At 31.3% G+C, this 27,472-nt stretch overlaps 1 protein-coding gene across 3 annotated transcripts in view; it reads right to left on the reverse strand.

The window, feature by feature from the left end:
* Positions 1-769: 769 nt before the first annotated feature.
* tim (timeless) overlaps positions 770-27,472 on the reverse strand; it is a 69,865-nt gene continuing 43,162 nt past the window's right edge. For 2 of the 3 annotated variants that reach the window (XM_065500958.1, XM_065500956.1), the window contains 2 exons: positions 5,298-6,164; positions 770-2,271 (listed from right to left, as the gene is read on the reverse strand). In XM_065500958.1, the coding sequence (XP_065357030.1) occupies positions 2,184-2,271; positions 5,298-6,164 (955 nt within the window). In that variant the 3' untranslated portion in view covers positions 770-2,183. The remainder of the gene's footprint in view (positions 2,272-5,297; positions 6,165-27,472) is intronic. The other variant, XM_065500957.1, reaches the window with a different exon arrangement.

Below are 27,472 nucleotides of genomic sequence, written 5' to 3' on the forward strand. Positions count from 1 at the left end.
TTTATATATACAAAATTCATATCACCAAATTTTGTTACGATCGGTCAATAATTAGTCATAGCTCCCATATAGACCCGCTTCCGAAAATCACTTTAACGTGCATAAATCGCTTAAAAATGTTGGTATACACACAAAATTCAGCAAAGTTACCTTTAATATAGATATAAATCACACGACCTAATTTCATGGTGATCGGTCCATAATTGGTCATAGCTCCCATATTAGGCCCACTTCCGAAAATCACTCAAAAATATATATTATTGAAATTTTAAAAGAAACATGTTTTTGCTCTTTTACTTAGTGTAGGGTATTATATGGTCGGGCTTGACCGACCATACTTCCTTACTTGTTTTTATTATTTTTTTGTTTCTGTAGATTTCAATGATAGTGTTCACCAGTTTGTACTACATTGTTGTTACGCTTTTTGCTACCGAATTTTTCGTATTTTGTCCAAAAAGAATTGTTTTGGGCAATTTTTAGTTTGTTGTTTGAATGTGGTTCCTTAGTTTTGATACCATTTTTTACTTACAAATTTTATTGTTGCTCATGCGTTGAATGTTGTTTTAAAATAGAAAACATTGTTGACAATCTAAATTCAGGTGTTGGTAAATGGAGTTCTTTGAGGGATTGGTTACACTGTAACACTTTAAATGTTATATTTCAAAGAATTATTAAATCACTATTTAATAACTTTCATTGTTGTCTTAAAATTTTGTAAAATACAAACCTCTTAATTCTGTTATTCGGTTTAAAAAAACAAGCATTGCCATTTATTTAATATGTAAATTTAATGTAAATAAATATATCATATTTTTATTTTATACTTTTTTTTAACTTAAATTAAACATATATTTATTTATTATTCTTAATTTTATTATATTTTTATTTCTTTTAATACCACAAATGTTTCATTTCAAAAAAACATTGACATAAGGTGCGTGTCAAAATGATAAGGTCACATACTTTTCGATCTGTTTATTCAAAAATACATATGTATAGTTATTATCTGCTTAGCTTTTGAGCAACAAGTATTTTACCCAATAAAAAAAATCAAAACTATTTGTATTTAGGGATAAACAGAACGAAAATTACGTGACCTTATCATTTTGACAAGCATCTTATTTTCTTTATGGATCGATTATGGATGCCAACCGAACTTAAGTTGCGTTGCCAGAGGGCAACCACAAATTTCTGGTTGCCAGTTTGACAACAGAAATGATAGCTGCCAGTTGCCATCTGTAATAACATTTTAGCAACTGACAACGCAACTGTAGTTCGGTTGCCATCCATAATGGACCCATTAAAGATTTCTTTCATAGCATTGTTTTTATTTTTAAAAAATATACATTAATTAATGCTCTAAATAATTCACATAAATTGATAAAAATACATGCATCTCAAAATGAGATCTTTTGAAAAATAAAAATAAAAACTAACACTTAATTAATTCTACACTGAGAAAAAGTCCAATGTAAAGCATAATAAATATGTTATTGTATAACAATCGTTAGGTACCGATTATGAGTTGAGTGTATAGCCCAGCCCACTTCTTAATATTAGTAACAGTCAAAGGTCTCTTTTGTAGGCATTATCGGTCAAATGTAAACAATTAAAACATTAATCAAATCAATAAAAATCTTTAATTAAATGAATATGATAAAAATTATCTCAAAGTCAATTAATTCTCTTTTTAAGTTCAATAAATAAAAAATAGTTAATCAAAGTCATAGTAAATAATAGTTAGGCATAGTTTTGGTAGCGGACAAACTTTAACATTTGAATTTTGTCAATCACAGTCTCTTTAATACATTTTCGTTTCCGGTCGTGGGAGGGGTTATACGATAAGGGGCTTTGTAAATATATTTATTTCTTTATTTAATGTTATGTTTATAATTGTAAATTTATTGTAATTTTTATAAATAATTTTACGCTAATTATTTTGTTCTTCTGTTTTTCTTATATTCGTTTTATAGTTTAATATAAAAATATAGTTTCTTGTATAATATTAATAATAAGAATTGGTTTTATTTCATTACGTTTTTCGGTTTTGCACTTTAAATCTCTAAATAAATTAATTTCAAAATTTATCTATCCTTTTTTTATGTTGAAGGCCAATCGTTTCCAATGTGTCTCCCGGGCTTTAGTTCAAATCATTTAGTTGAATTTTACTGTTTTGCCTGTATTTAATGATAATGAGCCACACGATATTCATGCTCCTCATCGCTGACATACATGCGTGTCAGATCGGAGGCAACGGAGGCACTATCACTGCTGGGAGAAAAGAAGGGAAAAAAATAAAAGTTAATTTAAACGTACTACTTACATGTTTTATAAGAAATAATAGAAAATTGTGTAAAAATGTTTTGCGAAATAAGTACTATTTAACTAATCATATGACTATTGTGCAATTTGACCCAAGAGTTGTAGGGACAAATATTGACCGATTTACGCTGTACAGTATAATTTCAGAGTACTTAGAACTAATTTATGCAAAATTTTATCAGGATTGACGCATAATCAAAATATATATGTATGACTGCTCAAACAGTATTCCGGGGGCTAGGTGAAATCATGCACAAATATTGCCCATTTTTAATACCAAACAAACCTTATCAACAGAAAGTATTTCATCCAGCTATCTCCTTTCGTTTTCAACAGACTGACGGACATAGCTAGATTGTCTAAGAATTTCATGAGGAGCTACATTCGTGAGCCTGTGATGAATATTTCGATGTGTTACAAACGAAATGGTAGGTATACAAAAAATGTAAGAATGTTATATATTCACCACCAATATATTATATAGATCAACCGATTTGGTTAATTTGATATTTTCTCTTACTAGAAAATATCGCTGGTAAATTTCACCTATCCAATTAAGCTTTAAATATTATCAGGAACAAAATATGTAGTGGTAAGTGAGAACAAATTTTTTTTTAAATATTTTGATCGAAAACTTTTTTTAATTTTTGAACACATAAGATATTAGCAATAACTATTGTGTCAAATTTCTAAGTCCCATCGTTTAGATCGCATTTTTCAAAACCAAACATTTCTGATCAACATAGAATATTTGGGAAATGACAAAATCTGTATACCCCTATATTTTTGTGGTGGGTATAAAAAAAGGTTTTATATCCTAAATTTTTTTTTTACCTTATTGAAAAATCCAATATTTCCGGAATTTGAGCTCATGAAAGTCGTATTGTGCGTAAAATTATTTATGGTTGTATGACTTAAAAATTCGGGACTTATCCTTTGAACGTAGTTTTTGTTTTAAATAACTTATATGTCATTTTGAAGGGTACATATGTATCTGTCATTTATTCTCACTTAGTTATTGAACATTAAACAACAAAGTTTTAGTTTTCCTGCGAAAATGTCGAATTTTGTTCTTTAATGTGAAAAAAAGTGCCGCTGAAGCTCACCGATTGCAGACAGGAAAACCAAATAAGTTTGAAGACCAGGAATTGGATACATTACTCGATGAAGAGCTTGTAAAAGCATTGGGAGCTACTAAAGCAACAATTTCGAAATGTTTGCGAGAAGCAGGATTCATCCAAAAGCAGGCAAATTGGGAACCATATGAATTGAAGCTGAGAAACCTTGAAAGACGCTTTTTCTTGCCCGAAAATCATTTTTGCTCCGAATCATTACACTGTACAACACCAAAAAAATTACAAGGTCACACCAATAAATTTTAATAGAGGAGACAAAAAAAAAGACACGTGTATCGGCGTTTTGAAAGTTTACATCTGAATTTCATTTGAGGGGGGGTTAAAGTTTCCCAACTCTGGCACATTCTTATTCATCCCTATCGGCAATAACATGTGAAATTTTGTTCCCATGAAATATTAATTTCCTCGAAGGGAAAATTGCTATCGGGAATATCATGATGAACTTTCCATTCACAATAGTTGATTTTGTTCGTAACAGCTGTTTATTGTTTACAAAATTCCATCTAAAAATTTCACAACAAGGGGAAGTTTTTTCACATGAACAAAGTTGATGAACGAAAAAAGGAAAAGGGAACATATTTCATGTGAAATGTTGATTCGCGATAGGGGTGATTGTTAATCGGCATAAGAAACCATGTGATCCTTACATTTTAGGTATAAAATGCGTTCAGCAAATTTATGTAAAATGTTACGTAGAACATTTTTGTAGAATATGTTAACCTTCTAAATCCTCAAGGCATGGGTCTTTTTTGTCATTCTTTTAAAAAAGAGCAAAAAACACCATTAAAACAGGGATTTAAGGGGTTTAGTCGATGGAAAGAACGACACTAAAATATTAATATTATTCCACTTATGACACCTCCAATGTTATTTGACTAATGCTGATGTTATTAGACCAAGCCGAGTCATCACAGCAATAGCCAGCCAAGGAAGGTTCGAAACGAACATATTGCAACATTATTAATGAACATCAGCTTCATATCTATTTTTTATTTGACTATAATTTTTAAAATCTTAATTCGATTGGAACAGTTCTCAGCGGATGTTCTACTACAAGTGTTAGATACACAGAAAAAATTATATTTCAATTCAAACATTTATCCCATATTGAACTGTATACTCAATTGTCAAAATAATCAAATTCAAAACTCAAAATTCAATAGAAAATATCAAGAAATTTTGTTTTTGAGCAAATGAATACTTAATTTACATACATACATTTTTGTTACTAACACATATTTAGACTTAGGTACTTTTTCACTAACACATGCTTATAGTTAGGTACTGCTGTCAAAGAGTTGGACTACTTGTTATACTTTGGTTTGAAATAATTGAAACCAGTTCAATATGTGACAAATATTTGAATTGAAACGGAACATATGCAACAAATGTAGCATATTGTTGCATATGTTCTTTAATAGCAAAATATTCCAATTTGACTTTAAAATTAAATTAATGAAGTTTAAAACACGTGATTTTAGAAAAAAAAAATAATTTTTAACAGATCACAAACTAAAGTCTACCACAAGATAATGCTGATGTTAATTTTCTGAGATCATAAAACTCTTAAGCTTGGTATCGCTACTCCTATGCTTTTAGTTTTAGAGAAAAGCAGCTATACCACATTACCCGAAATTACTCTACGGATAATATAATATACGAATACATACTTAGAGTTAGATTTCTAACTCTAAACCTACATGTCTAATTATTACCTATGTCAAAACTATGTATCTAAATAGTGCTCAAAAACAAAACGTAGAATATCATGTAAATACTCACTCACGTATTTACAATGCACACAAAATTTCCAAAAAAGATTTTTTAATTTCAACTTACTTGGCATTTTCTTGTTCATAAGCTGATGCAACCATGGCGCATAATTCTTGTTCCAAATTGCCGCTGCCACTGCGTGTATAGAAACCAGATGAGGCCGAAGAGTCATTACGCTCCAATGATCTCATAGCAGAGTCATCATCATCGCTGTGATTGATGTAGGTAATATGAGCTTGTTGTTGTTGTTCCTGCATTTGTTGTAACAGTTGTAATTGTTGTAACGACTGTTGGCTAATAATATTATGGTTATGTTGCTGTTGCTGCTGGTGTTGCTGCTGGTGTTGTTGCTGTTGCTGATAATCTTTGAAACTGACAGCCAAAGCTGCTGTCTCCGAAGTTACTGCACTATTGATTGCTGGCATTGTTGCTATGGTTACCAGCGATGATGGTGCTACTACGACAGCTGCATCGGCAGCTGTTGCTGCCGATATTGCTGGTGTTAATAATGTTGTTGATAGTGGTATGTCTAGAGCGGTAGTTGTTATTGTGGTTGTTGCCACTGTTAATGCTGTTGTCGTCAGCGTATTTAATGATGCTGAAAATGTCAATTTCTGTTTTGTTGTCTGCAATTTCGCACCACCATCATTGTTGCCCATTTCATGTTGTAGACCAATTATTTGGTTGATTGATGGACATGGTAACGGTGTTGCTGCCGCTGTTGTTGTATGTAAGATCGCACTTGTTGCTGCTGCCATCGCTAGTGTTGAGCTTGTTGTGTTGCTAGACACTTTTGTCTCTACCAAATTACTGTTGTTTGCTTTGGTGGTGGTTGTTGTTGTTGTTGCCGCCGATGCTGCTGCTGCTGTAGCACCGCTATTGACGGGTAGAGTTGCATTTTTGCCATTGGACATCCAGATGTCTGATTCATTACTGGAAATAAATCAAAAGTTTTGTTGAAAAAATAAGTTTTTTGTTTTGTTTGGGCATACTTTCATAATATTTTGTAAGAATAGGATAAGATTATGAGTTATTGATAGATATTGATCATTAAATAGAAAATTATTCGAAATATGGGGGGTATTCTTAAGGTTGTTGTGTACATAAACACCTATCAAATAATTTACAAAAAAAAAATATATTTTTTCACGACTAAGCGGATTGAGATTTTGGAAAAAAATGCCTTCCATGATAGTTTGGAGTTCATTATTGTAGATATATTGGGTGTATGACTTAAAAATGCGGGATTTACAATAGATGGCGTATTTTTTGAACGCGGTTTTTGTTTTTAATAACTTATATAGCATTTAGAAGGGTACATATCTGTCAACTGTAAACCAGAAAGTTTATTTTTGCTTCGAAAATGTCGAATTTTGTGACAACAAAGCGCCATATGTGGGAAGTTTTGTTTTTCTTCTTTAATTTCAAAAAAAGTGACGCTGAAGCACACTGATTACTCACCGAAGCTTATGGTCAATGTGTTTCATCGGTTTCAAAATGCGAGAGATGGTTTGTGAGGTTCAGAAGTGGTGAATATCAAGAATTAGAGGCATTGCTCCATGAAGGTTGCTGTCAAACTCAACAAGAGACTGCAAAACGTTTGTGAGTAGCAGGATTCATCCAAAAGCTGGGAAATTGGGTACCATACGTACCCATGCTGAGATACCTTGAAAGACCGATGCATGTGTTTCATCGGTTTCAACGTGAGAGAGATGGTTTGTGCGGTTCAGAAGTGCTGATTTTGACACGAAAGACAAAGATCGTCCAGGGCAGCCAAAAAAGTTAGAAAACCAAGAATTGCAGGCATTACTCCATGAAGATTGTTGTTAAACTCAACAAGAGCTTACAAAATCATTCGGAGCAGCTAAATTCATCCAAAAATAGGGAAATTGGGTAACTTACGAAGTGAAGCCGAGTGACCTTGAAAGACGATTTTGCATGTCTGATATGATGCTTGATCGCTACTAAAGAAAATAATTTTTGCAAGGTATCAATACAAGGTATGTAAAATCCATTAAGATAACCCGAAACGTAAGTGATCGTATGTGAAGACCGGCCAACCAGCCGAATCGACACCAAAGCCAAATATCCATGGCGCTAAGGTAATTCTTTGTATTTGATGAGAGAAAAAGGTTCTTATCTATTACGAGCTGCTGAAAACTGGCCAGACCATCACAGGAAACCAGTATCTAACGCAACTGATTCGTTTGAAGCGAGCATTGACCGAAAAAAGCACAGAATGAAACCGTAATATCCCATCATGGCAACTCTCGGCCAAATATTGCAATACCTGTTAAAAAGTATTCAGAATAAAGTGATTGAGAAGATTTATCTCAACCGCCTTGTAGTCCAACCTTGCCCAATTCGACTACTATCTATGTTTCGATCGATGCAGAATTCTCTCTCTAGATACGCTTCACTTCAGTACAGAGTATCCGAAATTGGCTTGATTCGTTCTTGGACTCAAAAGATGAGCAGTTATTATGGCGTGGAATCCATATGTTGCCAGAAATATTGGAAAAGGTCATAGCTAATAATGGTCAATACTATTGAATAAATTTATATTGTACAAATGTTTCAAAATAAAATCTAAACATTTTAAAAAATTCCGCATAGTTCCTCAATTCGTACTCTTTTAAAGGACGGCCAGTCATTCACTGACTCGGTTGATAAATCTGAATTGAATGACTGAATTATTTGCAAATAATTTGAACCTATAGGAAAGCGAGATTTATAAGAGATCCAACAATACGAATTGTTATAGATGGGATCTCATCAAATGAGTTCCATGATTAATTCAGGGGTACCGCAAGGCTCCGTTCTTTCTCCTATTCTATTTCTTATCTTTCATATTTTTATAAATGACCTTCTAAGTCAAACTTCCAACCCTATCTATTCTTTTGCAGATGAGAGCAACATTTGTCATTCATATTCATTCAACTATAGGCAAAGCCTTTCGGAGATTGGCACAAGGCAAAACATGTATGATACACTTAACCAAAATCTTGAGGTTGTGCTAAGGGCGTCGATTTTAATACACGTAAGACTCAATGTTGTATCTTAACACACAAACGCACGACAGATAATGTTGCTTCATTTGATTCTATGGGTGGTGTAAATATTAAGTAATTAGAAGCTCTCGATGTTCTAGGAATGAGAATACAGTGTGATGATCGCAGGACAAAACACATTTTTCAAATGTCAAAAAAAGCATTCAAGTGCCTCGGTTTTCTAAGACGGTGTATGAAATGCTTCACTTCATCTGATATCCTTATTATTAACACCACTAATATCCGATCCAAAATGGAATACAACTCTCATGTATAGGCCGCTGCTTCGAAGTCTATTTTGGAGTTACTCGATTGCGTACAGGAGAGGGCGAAGGAGCTTATCGGTGACAGTTGGGTATCCAGCTCTATTGATTATCTGGAGGATCGTCATAATGTTCTATCGATGCTACAATGGAATGTGTTTATAAATTATTGAACTTGTTCCCGATACCCGTAGTTTCTTACGAAATACACGTACATTAGTGGGGGCTCATCCATTCGTGGTCTATTGGTCAGTGGATCGGACAACACACTACACACAAAATTCGTTCTTTAATCGTAACGTCCGTATGTGGAATAAGCTTATTTCTTGTCGAAGTATTTCCTGTACCTTTCAATGTAGGAAAATTCAAATCACAAACACGAGGGAGTAGTGTTCCTCCTTTCCTAGTTCCAATACAATGCATTGCGTGAGTAGGGGTCATCCTCCGAGTGCTGGTCCAAAAATATATAAAATAAGTCTGAAACTTCTCAAATCTGAATTGATTATAATTCAGATTACTAACCCCCAGTAACACGAAGTCTGGTTATGTGTTAACTAATAGTTATACTGACAGTTTTCATACAAAAATAATTTTAACCGACAGTATAACTGTTAGTTACCACATAACCAGGCTTCGTGTTAATGGGGGTAAATTGTTTATCCGATTTTGGACGAATTAACATTCTAACTAGTTTTTGCTTCTTTTTTTTAATTACTATTAAAGACTTGATCATTCTTTTATCTTAAATAATTCTTCGTATAAAAAGTGCAATATTTTTGTTCATCATAGTTAATTAACAACTTTATGCTTTAAAATACATAATAAACAAATATGTACTTAAATTAAACCATAAAACAAACAAAGGAAATAGTTATTCTTCATACAGTTTAAAGATCACTGTCAGACGTCCCATTAAGGTGAGTGTTAAGGTCAAGTGCGTATAAAATATGCAACAACAAGAAAAGACATAAATTATTTTATTAGTTAAATTTATAGATCAGTAAAACTTAAATGTAAAGATTACGAACAAATTTTAATGACTATAATTTAAGCGTCAATAAAATGCCCTACTCACATTACTATGGTTAAACTTGAAATAAACTATTGTTTGCAACATATGTATACATACTGATCTATATATAGATCAGTGAACGTCATAAATTGAACATAGAATATGAATTTTAATAACTTTCTTTCTTTCTTGAAATCTTATCATACATTGATTTTGATTTTTGTTTCTTATTTGATAATGTTTATGAACTTCGTTCACATTCGTGTTTTTTACAGCTAAATGTTTGGCCCCTGGTGGCTATGAGTACCGACCAACACATAAAATCGATAGGAAAAATACGGTAATAAATCGGAATCTTCCAAATTACTGGTCCGATTGCTAAATGATGTATGAGCGAATCATGGAAGGGACATAGACTTTAAAACAATGAATATTTGTTACATACTTTTTATACCCTACACCACTATAGTGGGAATGGTATTATGAGTTTGAGCTGATGTTTGCAACGCCCAAAAATATTAGTCTAACACCCATTTAAGAATCAATTTCTGAGTTGATTTAACAATGTCCGTCAGTCTGGCTGGCTGGCTCATATTCATCATGATCACATTGATAATTTTCTTAAAGTCTATGTTCTCTTCTACAATTTGTTCATATATCATTTTGCAATCGGAACAGCAGTTTCGAAGATTCATATTTATTACCATTTATAGATGATCTGAAGAAGTACAGTTTGTTTAAAATCCAATCTTGTTTATTCTAATCAAAATCATTTAATTTGTAACAATAAATTATATTTGATTTAATATCATTAATAAAACTACCTACCACCTGATAAATATCTAGCCTATTAAATGCGATAATCTCGAGACATTATCAAATTAGTTAAAATCTTCATCTCAACTTTACACCAACTTATGGCTTAATGATAAATACAACAACACGAAAAAAATAGCCAATTCTATGGTGTATTCAGCAACGTCTAGTTAACAACACAATTTACAATATTTTTTTTTTTGTATTTTAACAATGGAGCCATAATGAACATTTAAAGACAAATGACTACCAACAACATGAGATTAATTTTATGGCAATTAATTAAATGTAAGTTTATTAACAAAAATAAACAAGGAGTGGACTTAAAGAAATAATTGAAGAGAAACATGTAAACATGAAAATTAGTTAAGGTAAGATGGCGAAAAAAAACTGTTGCTGTATGACTTAAAAATGTGAGATATTTAAAAATTGTTAGCTTTTTGAAACATTTGTACAAAATAAATTTATTCAAAGTATTAGCCACTGTTAGCTATGACCTTTTCCCATCTTTCTGGCAACATATGGATTCCGAGCCAAAAGAACTGTTCATATTTTGAGGCCAAGAACGAATTAAGCCAATATCGAATACTCTGTTCCAAAGTGAAGCGTGTCTCAGAGAGAGCATTCTGCATAGTTCAAAACAAATTGTAGTCGGACGGGGCAAGGTCTGGACTATAAATTGGGTGAGGTAAAATTTCTCAACCACTTCATTCTAAATACTTTTTAACAGGTATTGCAACATGTGGCACAGCATTACGCAGTGGGGCAGAATCAAAATTTTTTGGAAATAAATCTGACATTTCTAAACGGCTGGTCCGATGGGGCGGAGAAGTACCAGGGCCAGCACTATGGGGGCTCAAAGTAGAGTATATTCGACATATAAAACAGCAACAAAATTTACTATTTTTGGAATATTTTAAATTGAAAATCGTTTATTTTTGTATCCACAATTGAAATTGCTTTGAAATATTTTGTATATTATTGGTAATTTAGTTGTCTAACTAACAAAAAAAATCGAATTCATTCCGTTTAAAATTTTAAAATTTCAAATTGGAAATACCTTTAACTTGGAAAATATGGGAGAAAAATAGAATAGACAAGCATGTTTTTTCAAGACCCAGCCTAGCGCTTTCCAAAAATATAAAAATCTTTGAAATTGGATGGGAAAAATGGCACGTATTTAAACATTTTTCATGTCGAAGGTACCCTTCTTTGAGCACCCATAGCACCACCCCTGGAACTCAAATACTCCTTGTCTACGTCCACGTCAAATTTTATCCGGCTGTTTAGGAATACCCGATTTATTTCCAGAAAATTTTGATTCTGCCCAATAGTGCCTTGACATGATGGAATATTACGCTTTCATGTCTGACTGAAATTCGGGGCGTTTTTCGGCCAATGCTAGCTTCAAACGAATCAGTTGCATTCGGTACAGGTTCCCTGTGATGGTCTGGTCAGATTTCAGCAGCTCAAAATATCCTTTTGCTGCGACCAAATACAGAGATTTACCTTAGCGCCATGGATATTTGGCTTTGGTGTCGATTCGGCTGGTTGGCCGGCCTTCACAATCGATCTCTTAAGCTTCGGGTTATTGTAACACAGAAAAAACTATTTCTTAAACCGTTTCAATTCAAGTATTTGTCACATATTAAACATATTGAAATTCAATAGAAAATATCAAGAAATTTTGTTTTTGAGCAAATGAATACTTGATTTAATTATGAAATAATTGAAACCAGTTCAATATGGGATAAATGTTTGAATTGAAATATAATTTTTTCTGTGAACGAATCCATTTTTTATCGCTAGTAATGATTCGGTGCAGAAATTAGTTTCTTTTATAGCGTTAAAGCAGCATTTAGGACACGCTAAATCGTCTTTCAAGGTCTCTTGGCGTCAATTCGTACGGTACCCATTTTCCCTGCTTTTAAATGAATCCTGCCACACGCAAACGTTTTGAAATGGCTGCTTGATTAGCACCCAATAATTTTGCATTGTCTTGTTGAGTTTTACAACAATCTTCATGGAGTAATTCCTTCAATTCTTGCTCTTCAAACTTTTTTGGATGGCTTAGGCGACCTTTGTCTTCCGTGTCAAAATCAGCACTTCTGAAGAGCACAAACCATATCTCGCCCATTGAAGCCGATGGAACACATTCACCATGAGCTACGGTGAGCAATCAGTGTGCTTCAACGTCACTTTTTTTGAAATTAAAGAAGTAAAGCAAAACTTCCCGCATATGACGCTTTATTGGTACAAAATTCTACATTTTCGAAGCAAAATAAACTTTGTTTTTTACACTATAATGTTCAATAACTAAGTGAGAATAAATGACAGATATGTACCCTTTAAAATGACAAATAAGTTATTAAAAACAAAAACCGCGTTCAAAAGATATATTGTAATTCCCGAATTTTTAAGCCATACACCCAATAAAAGCACTATTTCTCAAGAATCATTGAAGATGATTTACATTTTCAGTATCGACTGAACATCTCCTGGTTCTTCATCTGAGATAAGAACTCAGATAGTGTTAAGGTATGTAATTTATGTAATTAATTCAATCATAAAGTTGAATTATTGCTTAGAGATATCTGAGATTTTTAGCAACTTTCTATGAAAATAAGAACTTCCATAACATTTTTGTTTTACCAAGAAATATTCAATTATATTCATATTAACTAAATTGTATAAAACATAATTGAAATTATTCAGACAACTTGTTTAAATCTTGCTGTATTGAATATAGTTTCGCAATGTATGCATAAAATACTTCAATAGTTATGTTTAAAAAGACTTAAATTAATTATCTTTAATGTAGCCTATGTCAACTGCACTAAAAAAATCCATAAATTAGCTAAACCAAAAAGCACGTGCTATCAACAATCTGACAAAATTTATACACAATTATACGTTAATTTACAGATTGCCAATCGTTATCATCACAGCATTCTAATTTGATTTCATAATGATTACGAATAGAAGAAAAAAAAACACAACAAATAAAATTAGCATAAACATTATTTTAAATAAATGTTGGCATGTCCCCAAATGAAGAAAAAAAAAACAAACAACCGCAGCGTACAAGTGGACACAAATAAAAATACAAACTTAAAGATACCAGAATACACGTTCGTATTCGTAAGATGCAAAACTAGTTATTGGGATTTTTATAGATACAAAATGATATAAATTCACAGATTGTCTTTTTTTCTTTTAATATTCTGCTTAACTTTACTTTCGTTTTTTTTTTCGCAAAAGATATTAGTAGAAAAACATGTTTTAAAATTAGTTAAAATTAGGAACTTCATTGTGAGGCTATATTTTGATGCGAATTTTAATTTAGTTATTTAAAGAAAAGTCTTAAAAAATTGTATAAGTTTATTTTATATCCCAGTATAAAACTGATCATCTTTTCAAGCTCTTCAGAAAAAATATTGTTTGTGATCTTCGAAACAGTGCTTTCAAAAATGTGTTTGATTGAATGGTTTAATGTTAGTTGCTCTTACGAAAGTCAGGCAAGATCAATTAAACATTTGCTTAAAATTGCGTTGGCACAATTTAATTGTCATTTATTAAATATTTGATACATTTACAAATAGTAGATCAAGCTTCGCTAAGAAAAAATGTCACTGGAGACTCAGGCGACATAAATTATAAAAATTACTTAATTATTTGCGGTTTAGTGGTCACTTTACTAACCACCTTTTCTATAGTCTTTAAAACATAGTTTATTGGACTCTATTGGCATTTTGCTAAACATTTATATCATTTGAAGTCATCGTTTATGTTTTTTTTAACAAAACAATGCCTATTTCGTTTGTTTGGTCATAATTATTTTTAATGCTAAACGCCACGGTGGTTAGTAAACTAACCACCCCACTCCACAAAAAACCTTGAAATGAGGTGGTTTTTTAACGTTTTGATTTATTTTTTATTACTTTTTATATTTTTTCTTACTTTTTATAATTTATTAAAGTAGAAATGCAATCAATACAATACAAAATGCATCAATACGATCTGTTTTTATTTCCCGAGTCTCAAAACGTTTTGGGTATTTGCATACCCTTGATGTTTTATTGTTGTTAATTATGGTATTTTAACTAATTTAATTGTACAATATTTTTAAATTGTTCACTTTATAAATTAAATATTTTATTACCCCATTATTTTGCGTAATTATTTCAACATCAGGAAATTATTTGACGCCTGTATTGATCATCATATTATTGATTTCAAATTCTTGCTAAACAAAATTCACACAAAATATATAAAAAAAATTGGAAAAAAAAATACTTGAAAAAAACTGGATTCCACACACAAAAAAAGAGTAAAATATAGCAAATAATTTTAAATATTTATTCTGTAGAGCATTTGTTTTGCTTGATTTTTCTAAATATCATCTTTTAAATGTTAATTGCAACGTGTTGCAAATTTTATTTCTCAGAAAGGCTTAAGTTTGCAGGGAATTTTGTGGTACACTACTTTAAGATTTTGTATTAAAGTTTAGAGAATTTGACCGATTAAGATAATAAATTATCAGCCATGCCTTCTTCAAATGGGCGTTTTTTGATTCCTGTGAAAATTGCGGCTATAATTTGAATATTTTCCAATAATTTTGTTAGTAAAAATATGAAAAAAAACAAAATATGTAAGCAAAAGTATCTTAATATGTATTTAAACTAGAGTTTCGTATTCGAATATCACCGAACACGAAAACGCGGTTTTTAAAGGCATAACCAACAATTATTCTTCGGTTTTCGCTTTTTTCTTTTAGAACTAATTTCAATTTATGAATTTAAAATTTAAAATTTAGAACTGAAAAGCTAGATTTATATTATATTAAGCGACTGTCTTTATTAAGGGAGGCAAAAAATGTTTAATCCATATGAAATCATGAACCTATATTCCCCATTGTCAATACCAACAAAATCTTATCAACTGAGAGTATTTATTGACAATTTCAGCCAGTTGGCTCCTTTCGTTTGCGCCCTATTGTGTTTTCAATAGACCGACAGACGGACGGACGGACATAGTTAGATCGTCTTAGAATCTTATGAGGAGCCGGAATATATACTAATGTGGGTGTGCGATAACTATGTTGATGTGTTACAAACTGAAAAACGAAACCGACCTGTTTTCAATTTTTCAAAAACGAAACCAAGGTTTTCATTTTCTTCGGTTTTTTGGAAACTCTAATTTAAACATTTTTATTTTTGGCGAAAGGAGTTTGAATTTAGTTTTGAAGCTGTTTATTGGTATTTTAAGAAAATATGTTTAAGTAAACCTTAATTAAATTTAAAACAAATCAGCTATTTGAATATATAACAAACATTACAATATAATAACTTTGAGCCACCTAAACACTGTAGGGCATCATCTCCAACTGACCACATATCCATATATTAAGATAGCTTTAAATTCCAATCAAATCGTATTAAATGTGCAAATTTTTAATGCGAATTTTTATTTTGCACAGTGAATGTTGTCTCATCGACTGTAAGTAAGCCAACTAAAATATCCAAAAAATTAAAAACTAATAAAATGGATTTAATAAAAAAATAGTAGAGATAAAATAAATTAAAGTGTAGTAATTTTATAACAGGTTTCATAAAAGTGTTAGGAAACTAAAAATCGATTCAAAATATTATGAACTATTAAGATTGAACGCAAAAAATGTATCCTAAATTAAAAGCGGATTTAAAATGAATTTGGTTGAAAAAACAGTCATATATTAAACACCTTACAGTCCTTTGGGAAAAACAAGATGATTGCAACTAAAAACAAGGCACTCTATGAATTCTTTGTAATATCATTCTTAAATCAAAATATTTTGGAATCTAATCTCCAATTTATAAACGGCTTATCCATTTAACATGATATTTCACATAGGTCTAGCAGAATTGTATTCTGTAGTGTCCCAATTCACTTGCAAACATTTTTTGTCGTTTTTCCAAAATCAAATAGTTTTTTTTGCTTCGAAAATGTCGAATTTTGTGCCAACAAATGTGCGAGAAGTTTTGCTTTACTTCTTTAATTTGAAAAAAATTGTCGCTGAATCACACTGATTGCTCACCAAAGCTTATGGTGAATGTGTAGCATCCGTTTCAACGTGCGAGAGATGGTTTGTTCGGTTCAGAAGTGGTGATTTTGACACGGAAAACAAATATCGCTCAGGCCAGCCAAACAAATTTGGAAGACCAAGAATTGGAGGTTTTCCTCCATGACAATTGTTAACAAACTCAACAAAAAGTTGCAAAATCATTGGGAGATACTCAAGCAGCAATTTCAAAACGTTTGCGAGCAGCAGGATTCATCCAAAAGCAGAAAAATTAGGTACCATACGAATTGAAGCCGAGAGACCTTGAAAGACGATTTTGCATGTCTGAAATCAGAAAAATTGGGTACCATACGAATTGAAGCCGAGAGACCTTGAAAGACGATTTTGCATGTCTTAAATGATGCTTGAACGCCATAAAAGAAAATTATTTTTGCACCGAATCATTACTTATGATGAAAAATTGATCCATTACGTTAACCCGAAGCGTAAGAGATCGTATGTGAAGTCCGGCCAACAGTCGAATCGGCACCAAAGCCAAATATCCATGGTGCTAAGGTAATGCTCTGTATGAGGTCCTAAAAGGGTCCTGTCTATTATAAACTGCTGAAATCTAGCCAGACCATCACAGGGAATCTGTACCGAATGCAACTGATTCGTTTGAAGCTAGCATTGACTGAAAAACTCCCAGAATATGCGGCCAGTTATGAAACTGTAATATTCCATCATGACAACGCTAGGCCACATGTTGCAATATCTGTTAAAAACTATTTAGAATGAAGTGGTTGGGAAGTTTTGCCTCACCAGCTTTATAGTCCAGACCTTGCCCCGTCCGACTACTTGTTGTTTTGATTGATGCTGAACACTCTGTCTGCGATACGCTTCACTTCAGAACAGAGTATCCGAAATTGGCTTGATTCGATCTTGGCTAGGATTTTTAATTTCCCGACCTTTTTTGATTCCCGGGAAATTTTTTTTCTACATTCCCGGGTATTCCCGAAATATATAATAAAAATGTAAATTATGAATATTATAGCAAAAAATTTCATATAAAAACTTAGTGTTATAATCATTATATATAGAGCTTACTATTAATTTATTCAATTTAATTCAGTTTTTTCTTCATTCAGTTTTATTCAGCTTTTAATCATTTACAAAATTAATTGGAAAAAGGTTTTCTTAAGCATATATGAAAGGAATGAATTTAATACATTTAACTGAATCGTTAAGAGATAAAATTTATTTTGAGTTAATTCTTTCGATCCTTTGTTATGTATGTTATTTCATATAACTTATATGTATAATGTACCCTCTAATATAAAGTATTTTTGCAAAGAGGTTACGATTTTTTTTGCAGAACGTAGGGGTCGCTTTTTTACATTTTTCGTTATATCTTTGCCATTTACAGCCATTTTATAGTACAATATCTGCAAAACACACTCATATTTATTGAATAAGCTACAGCAGTACGTATTCGGTCTACTAGAGGTTTCTGGAATAATTCGCACCGGTACATCTTGGAATTGAAGATTAATCAATTCACCTATAGTTCTAGATCGTGCAGTTTCCATATATCTTTTTAAATGTTCATTCGATAAACCCCAAATAAATAATAACAATAAGCGGTCTATTATTGCCGAGATATAAACGAAAATCTGTAAAAAAAAACTTTTCACGTTTTTTTTTTTTGTGAAAAAAAGAGAGTTCTAAATTGTTTTCTTTTTTAATTTCATCAGTTTTTAATTCCCGGGAATCCCGACTAAAACTCCCGAGAACCTGGTAGTGAAAAATTGGCAAAATTTCCGGGAAATTTGTAACGGGAATTCCCGAGTTAAAAACCCTAATCTTGGCCTCAAAAGATGAGCAGTTCATTTGGCTTGGAATTAGAGCTAACAATGGCCAATAAAGGAAACTATTCATAAATTTCAGTCGTTTTATATTTTAAAGTCATCCCAATCCAGATGCCTTTCAAAAAAATATTAAAACATAAGTTTTATGGGCAACTTCTTCTCTAGAAAACAAAGTAATAGCGGTTTTTCTGCCAAAAAATACAATTCGAATACTCTTCTGCTAAGCCTTCTGCAGGTTAATCTGATCAGACAGTTAGAAATAGAAGCGCTTCTTTTCCAAAATATTTTGATTCTGCGAGAACGTTAGACATTTAAAAAAGATGAAATAAAAAACAAAAATTTATTTTAGACCATAATCGGATCCAATTATACCACTCACAACTAATAAGAAATAAAGATATAAATAATAAAGTGTAAATCATGAATTAGTAAATTAGTGTTGAGTAATCGAATTCTGTCAATCCCAATATTTTGACGTATGTTGCATGCGATATAACAATATCAACATAACTCAACTAAAACGTACATGCCAAACACAAATATCTCTGTAATCTTAAATCTATAAAATACCATAAATGTAGATGAGTTCACTTTTATGGAATTTAAATCAATATAAATACGACAAGTTTTTTTTGTTGTCTATTTAAAGTTTTGCATATTTCTTTTTTGCATTCGCTTTTTAGCCATGAATGTGGGTTGATTTCGGATAAATACAAAGAAAAAGATTGCAAAGTATTTGATACCTATAGCTGAAAGTAGCTATACAAAATATTGTATGAACATTTTAAATGCCTTTTGGAAATATGTCCTCCTTCATTATTAAGGAGTGAGATCGAAAAATTCTTAACATACATATATGTTTATAAAAAAGAAACCACTAAACTTACAGCTTTAATTTTTTTTTTATTTGATTGAAATTATTATTACAATTTACAAAAAAAAATATTTTTATAGTTTTAATCACTAGTGATGAAATTTTGAACCTTTTTCGGAAACCCTTCCATTAACGTTTTTATAGTGCTTTCTGTCACTTTGCTCGAACATGTAGTCCATCTCCGTTTAAAATCTACCACACTTTTGGACACCTTTTTTGTACTCTTCAATTCTCTTTTAACAAGAGCCCAATATCTCTCCACTGGCCTTAGCTCCGGGCAGTTTGGAGGATTTGCCTCTCTTGGTACAAATACCACATTATTGTTCTTGTACCACTCAAGGGCTTGTTTGCCATAGTGACAGGATGCCAAGTCAGGCCAAAAATAAGTGGACACATTATGAAGTCTTATGAATGGAAGCAGCCTTTTTTGTAAACATTCCTTGATGTAAATTTCGGTATTTATAGAGCCCGTTGTAACAAATGAGTGGCTTCTTTTGCCGCAACTGCATATTGCTTGCCATACCAAGAACTTTCTGGGAAATTTTGTCTGCTTTTGGGTCCTAAACTTTTCTTCAACATTCCCTCGAGCATCAGCAACATAAAATTTTTGACCTGGAAGTTGCGAAAAATCTGCCAGAACATACGTTTCGTCATCCATTATGCAGCAAGAATATTTTTTTATAAAACTTGACTTCAATTTCCGTGCTCTGTTTTTGGCCTCTAAATTTTTAGTAGCGTTCCTGTCAGGAACTTTTTGAGCCTTGTGTGTTTTTAAACCTGCATTAGCTTTAACTTTTCGTACCAAATAGTCCGAGCACTGAGCTAACCGGGCTGCTTTCCTACCGGATGTGTTGGGAGCTCTTTTGAAAATGCGTTCTATTTTTTTGGCTTTAGAAACATCATGTGGACCATTCCTTCTACCTGAACCAGGTTTTCTATCAACTGACAAGTTCTCCCGGTACTGTTTAATAACATTGGAAACAGTTTGACGGCAGACCTTTGTATGCTTGGCCAACTTTTTGTAAGACCAAGTTGGGTTTTGTTGAAAATATTTAATAATTTCAGTACGCACTTTTTTCTGGTCACTCATTTTAATCAGATTAACAAAAAAATTAATATAATTGACATTACACATAATAACTGACATGTTTTTCAAAGGTAACTTGATCAAAAAAAAATTCAAATAATACTTGGGTTAAAAAATGTAATGAAAAACGTGTGTTAAGAATTTTTCGATCTCACTCCTTATTACTACTATTATTATTTTTTTGACTATAATAAAGTGTTAAATCTTAAGACAACACAAGAAACCGATTGAGACCTTTTAAAAAACCATAAAAATTTTGTTAATAAGTACGTGTATAATTTTTATTCCCTTAAACCATTAATTATTTTAGTATTTTGCCGAAAATCATTTAATGCCAAAAGTGTCTATTATTAGTGGTAGAAAAAAATACAACTGAGACTCGTGTGACAGCATAACGGGGACTTGCATATGTTCTAATAAGGCTAGACACTCACGATATATTTTAAATTATAAACATTTTAATATTCTTCTGATTCGGCCAATGCGGTTTCATTAAGAACCGATTATTTCCAGGGTTCTGAAAGTTTATAGCATTTTTGCACTTCGTTTCATTTAACTATTCGTCATTGATCTGTAACTAAAACTTGCCATTTCCTCTGCGTACAACACGGCCTAAATGTAATTGATTTTGGGTTTATTTGTTGGTTGTTTACAAAAAATTAATTAAATTGATTTATGCCTTGATTGATAGACACTTCTTAAGGTGTTACTATAATGTACGAGCCATTTATTACAGACTTCGTATTCATTCCAAACAATATTGTTTGGTACTGCTGTCTATGCATACGAACCAAATGGATTTTTGGAGTCCCAGTAGTTCTAGGAGATTGTCTGGAACTAGTGATTTTACCTATCATTTAGGGTGACAACTAGTTATATAACTAGCTATGTGACTAATTAATTTAACACGAGTATGTCCTAAGCAGGAAGTCAATTGACCCTTTTGGATTACAATGAGACTGTCCGATAGCTGGTCCAAAGAAGTCAACGATTGGTTTTTAACATATACGGGTGTCAGTTGAACTTAAATAGTCAGTTAAAAAGACATCTGATAGATAGTTCAATAATCGATTGCTTGTAAACAAACCTTCCTCCGAATAACTCTCCAATAGATTACCTGTGGTGGTTATAATAACTACTTTCCAAATTGCTATACAAAATAAACTTTTAAAGTAACTACACTCTAGATTACTTAGATACACTAAAGTGACAATTGACTTCACGCTAGGTTAAATGGGATATATGACAATTATGTCAACACAATATGTATAAAATTACTCACAAAAAAGTGCAGTACAAAATAAACATTTAATGTGACTACACTCTTGATTACATAGAGACACTTAAGTGACAATTGACTTCATTTTAGATTACCTAGGATGTATAAAGTAACCAATTGACTTCTCCCTGCACTACAAACAGCACACACGTGTTAAATGAGCCAAAATATATAAATTGGAGTCAACCAAATGATCAGACATCAGTGACAATTACTGTCTCTAAACTTTAGAGTATAAAGGATACATTGACTACTTGCTTAACTGCTGGGCATATTTAGTACTTGCACTAGTGTGTAAGTATCTCTTCAATACTCCTCAGACCATATGAGTAATTTTTCGAGGTAGTAAAGATACTTATGTACATTGTTTTGGGCAATAATGCAAGTACTAGCAGTACAATACATTTCATACTTCATAAAATTGCCCATTGTTTTGGCTAATTCTTTTTTGTTTTTTTCTTAGTTACTAAAGTTCAGTAGACATAAATGTTTTTTAGGTTTCTGTTTTTTTTTTAACAAGCAACATTGCTGTATTATTGTTTATACCAAACCCAGTTGCTGTTTTATAAACTTTAAGAAGGTCACAGAGAAAATACAAAAAATATAATTTATATTGTTGATATTTAACAAAAAAAATAATAATATTAACGCTTCAGTTTATTTGTTATAAGTATGTGCCATTTCAGTTGCAATTATTTTGTTATTATTTTACGAAAAATTTTGTCGGAATTAAATGAATCATGGGAGACAAGATTTTATTACACATGATCATAAATTATGGAATGTTCACAAAAATATTTCCGCTTTTGTGCGGAATGATAAATATGTATAATTAAATAATAATATTCTTATTAAGTTTACTAAACTGTCATTATTAATTATAATAACTAATAATGATAATATAACAACCATTATATGTACTTATACATATCAGAATCTCAATTGAAATCGATCATAAAACTACGACTACGACAGACCAATAAATTATCCAAACGTTTGTATTATTGAAGATTAATACGAATGTTTGGATACCCGAAAAACAAATGAAGTGACCTGGTCACAAACGAACTCTAATAATGATAAAAACATTTTCAAATTGAAATTAAATATTTATTTAAGAATATTGTTACGAAATTGTACTTGAATTCAAATATAACGATTTTAACGACTGATTTAAAAGTAGTATAATGCTTTCAAATAGCAGTGCTGTAATAGCGAACTGTAACATATCTGTGGGCATTATTAACATTGAATAAAAGCTTTCAGTTGACCATTGATCGTATGTATGGCAACGCTGTTTGCTGAGACCGTATATTCGAATTCGAATATTCAGTTAAAGAACATTGTAGAAAGTACACCACAGATGGCGTATGTACTAGAAAGCTCTAGACAGTTAAAGAGCAATCTAGAGTGCAGATGGCAGTGATATAAATAGTGGCAGAGGTTGCAGTCGTGAGTGACTTTATCAGAGACGCTATTCGAATAAACATCAACTGAGTGCCTTAAAGTGTGCTGTGTTTTTCAAGTGAATTCGTGTACATTATAAAGTGTATCTGTATTTTTGCAAATTTATAAACGTGTATAAAAAACATTGAGTGACTATTTAATTCTGTTGTTGTACATTTTAAATAAATATAGAGTTGATACAATTTTCAAACTACTAAACGGCTTTTATTTGCAATCAAAAGTATCCGGTTTATTTAAAGAAAATAAACAAACGTTTTGAAAAGGTTAAAACGTAACAATATTATAGATGCTTTTATTCAAAATGCTAAACTAAAGACACATTTTTAAATTTGGAATCAGGAATCCCGCAATTCCCAAAAAGGTTTTGAAAAATTTCAAAAATGGGATTTTTTAGTTATACCGGATTCGGGGTTATCGGTACCTCTTACAAAATAATTGAGAACATATTGGGTCTTCTAAAATGGGTAACTATATTTTGCGATTTTAGAATTTTTGCCCTAAATTTGAATTTTACATAAAAATAGGCGGTTTTTTGATGGACCTGGTCCCCTCGATATCAAAAATTTAAAATTTTTTTCATTGAAATTATTTGACGTAAAGTTAGCTTTTCAGAAAGTATAAATTGCTCATAAATCTTCTTTCAAATTTGTTTAGATAACTTAAAAAGAAAAATAGGACTTTTTTTCCAAAAAACTAGCGAAAAATCGCCTTTTGAAATTCAAATGCATATAACTTTGGACACAGTCATAATTTGTAAACAATTTTTTTTTATTTGACATCTAAATTTGTTGTTAGTTCAAAAAAAATGGAGAAAATGGAGAAATATGTATAATTGGAACCATTGTTATCAAAAAACTGCAGTAAAAATGATGAAAATTTAATTTTCAAATACGAATATTTCCTATGCTATAATTGAGATAATTGGAGATTCTATATATCGCACTGATACATCTAAAGAGCGTCAACTCAAAATTTTTTGCAAAGAAATCGCTGTGCAGTGATCATATCTACCCACTGTAAAAATCTGCTATCATTTTCTCTACTCTTTCGCCAAAAAATACTACAAAAGTTGTTTCATTGTAATATATTGAAAAAAAAAAATAGTTTTTTGCTTCTACTGAACATTTTAAAATTTTGAGTTGACACTCTTTAGAGGAACCAGTGCATATGTAATTTTTAAAAATTTAACATTCCCTAGGTTTTCAACTTTAGAGACCCTGGCAGCGCTCATGGCGAGCCCATAAGGTCAAAATTTAAAACTTAAACTCGACAACACTTCCTCTTTGCGCATGTCAAATTTCAATTGGTCTAACCGATTATAAGTTACAGATTTATTTCCTTCTTTTTTTTCGTGTACGATGGCAAAATTTATCCGAGTTTTGGAAAACATCTTTTAACCTCTCAACATGACTATTTGAAAGGTAATTTCGAAAGATCACTCGATTTTAGAAACCAGAAATATAATGACAAAGACATCAAAGGCTACAACATTCCAACCGTTGGCACTGAAGAAGGCGGTTAGACTTAACGCGATCAGAGTGTTTAACAACAGATCATGTTTGGTATAATACTTTCAAGATCTCGTGTGATCTTGAAGGTTTCTCCCTGTCAATACATTGAGAAATTTGCGATTATGATGGCCCTCAATATTAAATATATTGAGATATAGGCTATTATGAGAAGACTATGCTGGAATATCCATCCTGTTTTATGGAGGAATTGTATAGAGTTATGTTATGGAGCAGGATTATCACCAGAAAGCCATTGGATAACTGCATTATGGTGCTATTTACCATGTTAAATTGGTTGCCAGATGCTTTGAGTCCAAATGCTGGATGCATATGTTCTGGTATAAAGATATTCAAATGTCGACGACTGCATACCGAAATCTTTCTTGGATGTGAAAGTATTCACAATTGTCACTTGGACTTAACGGACTCTATCCACTTCAAGGGGCTCTGGGAGTGTATTCTGAATGCTCCAAGAGAGGGCTATGATTGGCGGCGGCTTCTTCATTGAAGGGTATGTATAAAGATCACTTTTTCTGAGTTTTGTGGCGCTCTACAGCGGAAATTTCTGTTATCAAACAGGCACCTAACTGGCTGTTAGGTGTTAAACCGCATAAAGAAATTTATATTTTTCTCAGATGAATTAGGGGGTATCACAACAATATACGTACAAACAGGTCACGCTATAAGAGACTCCAAACTTTTTGGAACTCTTTGTACTATATTTCTCTGACTATACCATTTAAGATAATTTATATAATATAAGGGAGATAATTCACCTAACATTTAAAGGGTTTTTATATCCTATACCACCATAGTTGGGAGGGTATATTGTGCTTCTGCTGATGTTTATAATATCCAAAAATATTAGTCCAACAACCACCTTCTAGTATTTTGATCGACTCAGAATCACTAACACATTTTTTTCGCCCTAAGTACGAAGCATACTGAAACTGGTTGAAATCAGTAAATTATTTCGCCCCCCAATTAGTATTGGGGGGCTAGGAGTTTATTTGTCACAAATGTCTGATTTATATAGGTATCCATAAAAATTCCTCCAGAAATACTTTTTATATAGAGCGAAATCACATTTAAAAAATATTTTCGTTCCCATATAAGGTCCACTTCCGAAATATCACTTTACCAACCATAAATCATTTAAAAATGTTAGTATTAGAAAACCGGTCAACCGGTTTTTTCATCTTTGTAAACTTCACCGGTTTCGGTTTTTTTAACTTTTCGGTTTTTTGACAAACCATTTTTTGTAAGACGGTTAACCGGTTTTAGTGAAATATATTTTCTAAAGCTCATTCAAACATATTTATGAAAAACTATGATACTATTTTTAAAAATATTGATTTATGTTATAGAAAATTGTAGCATTTGATAACATTTCGTAAAAGATATAAAATAATTGCATAAAGAATTCAAAAATGCTAAATTTCCATTAAATTATAATTTAATATAAACTGGTTAACCGGTTTTTTTGAAGACAAAAACCGAAACCGCTCAACCGGTTTTTTAAAAGACAATAATCGAAACCGGTTATTTTCAAAAACACACATTTTCGGTTAAACCGAAACCCGTTTTTTTAAATTTGCCGTTTTATTGGACACTCTAGTTAGTATCCAAATAATATTTAACCAAAATAAGTTTCATATTGAAAGATATCGCGCGATCTAAATCCGAAAATCACTCACGAAAAAAAATTATTGAACTTTTAATAGAATAATGATTTTTTCATATACTACACCATTTCCAATTGTATTTCAGAAATTTCTAATTGAATTTCAGAATATTCCAATTATATTTCAGAATTTCCCATTTATATTTCAGAATTTTCTAATTGTATTTCAGAAATTTCCATTTACACACAGAAAAAACTATTTCTTAAACCGTTTCAATTCAAATATTTGTCACATATTGAACTGGTTTCAATTATTTCATAATTAAATCAAGTATTCATTTGCTCAAAAACAAAACTTCTTGATATTTTGTATTGAATTTTGAGTTTTGAATTTGATTATTTTGACAATTGAATATACAATTTTCGTTATTGGTTGAATTTCAATTACAAAAATTATTGAATAGATAATTTTCGTAATTGAAAACACATTTTTGTCATTTTTTGTGTTTCAATTACGAAAATAATCTATTCAATAATTTTTGTATTTGAAATTCAACCAATAACGAAAATTGTATATTCAATTGTCAAAATAATCAAATTCAATAGAAAATATCAAGAAATTTTGTTTTTGAGCAAATGAATACATGATTTAATTATGAAATAATTGAAACCAGTTCAATATGGGATAAATGTTTGGATTGAAATATAATTTTTTCTGTGCACTTAAAAAGTTTCTAATTGTTTTTCAGAATTTTCCAATTGTATTTCAGAAATTTAAATTTGTCAGAAAATGCTATTAGCAATACCAATGGAAATTTCTGAAACACAAATAGAAAATTCTGAAATACAATTGGAAAATACTGAAATACAATTAGAAACTTTTTAAGTGTAAATGGAAATTTCTGAAATACAATTAGAAATTTCTGAAATATAAATGGGAAATTCTGAAATATAATTGGCATATTCTGAAATTCAGTTAGAAAGTTCTGAAATATAAATGGAAACTTTTGAAATATAAATGGAAACTTCTTAAATATAACTGAAATATTCTGAAATATAATTAGAAATTTCTGAAATTCAATTGGAAATTTCTGAAATACAATTAGAAACTTCTGAAATACAATTGGAATTATATGGTCGGGCTTGACCGACTATATTTTCTATTTTCTACTACTTTTAAATCTTTGTTATACATATTCATCTGGTTTTATTTTTCTAAACGCTTGGTTTCAATTAAATCCAAAAAGCAATGACTTAAAATATTCAAAACCGTTTGATGTGAAATAAGTGAGTTTTTTGAGTTATGACTTTCTTGTCACCAATCAGCGTTATAATAAATCTGTTTTCATT

Source organism: Calliphora vicina, chromosome 2 (genome assembly GCF_958450345.1).
Source record: "Calliphora vicina chromosome 2, idCalVici1.1, whole genome shotgun sequence".
In the NCBI taxonomy this organism is placed as follows: Eukaryota; Metazoa; Arthropoda; class Insecta; order Diptera; family Calliphoridae; genus Calliphora; species Calliphora vicina.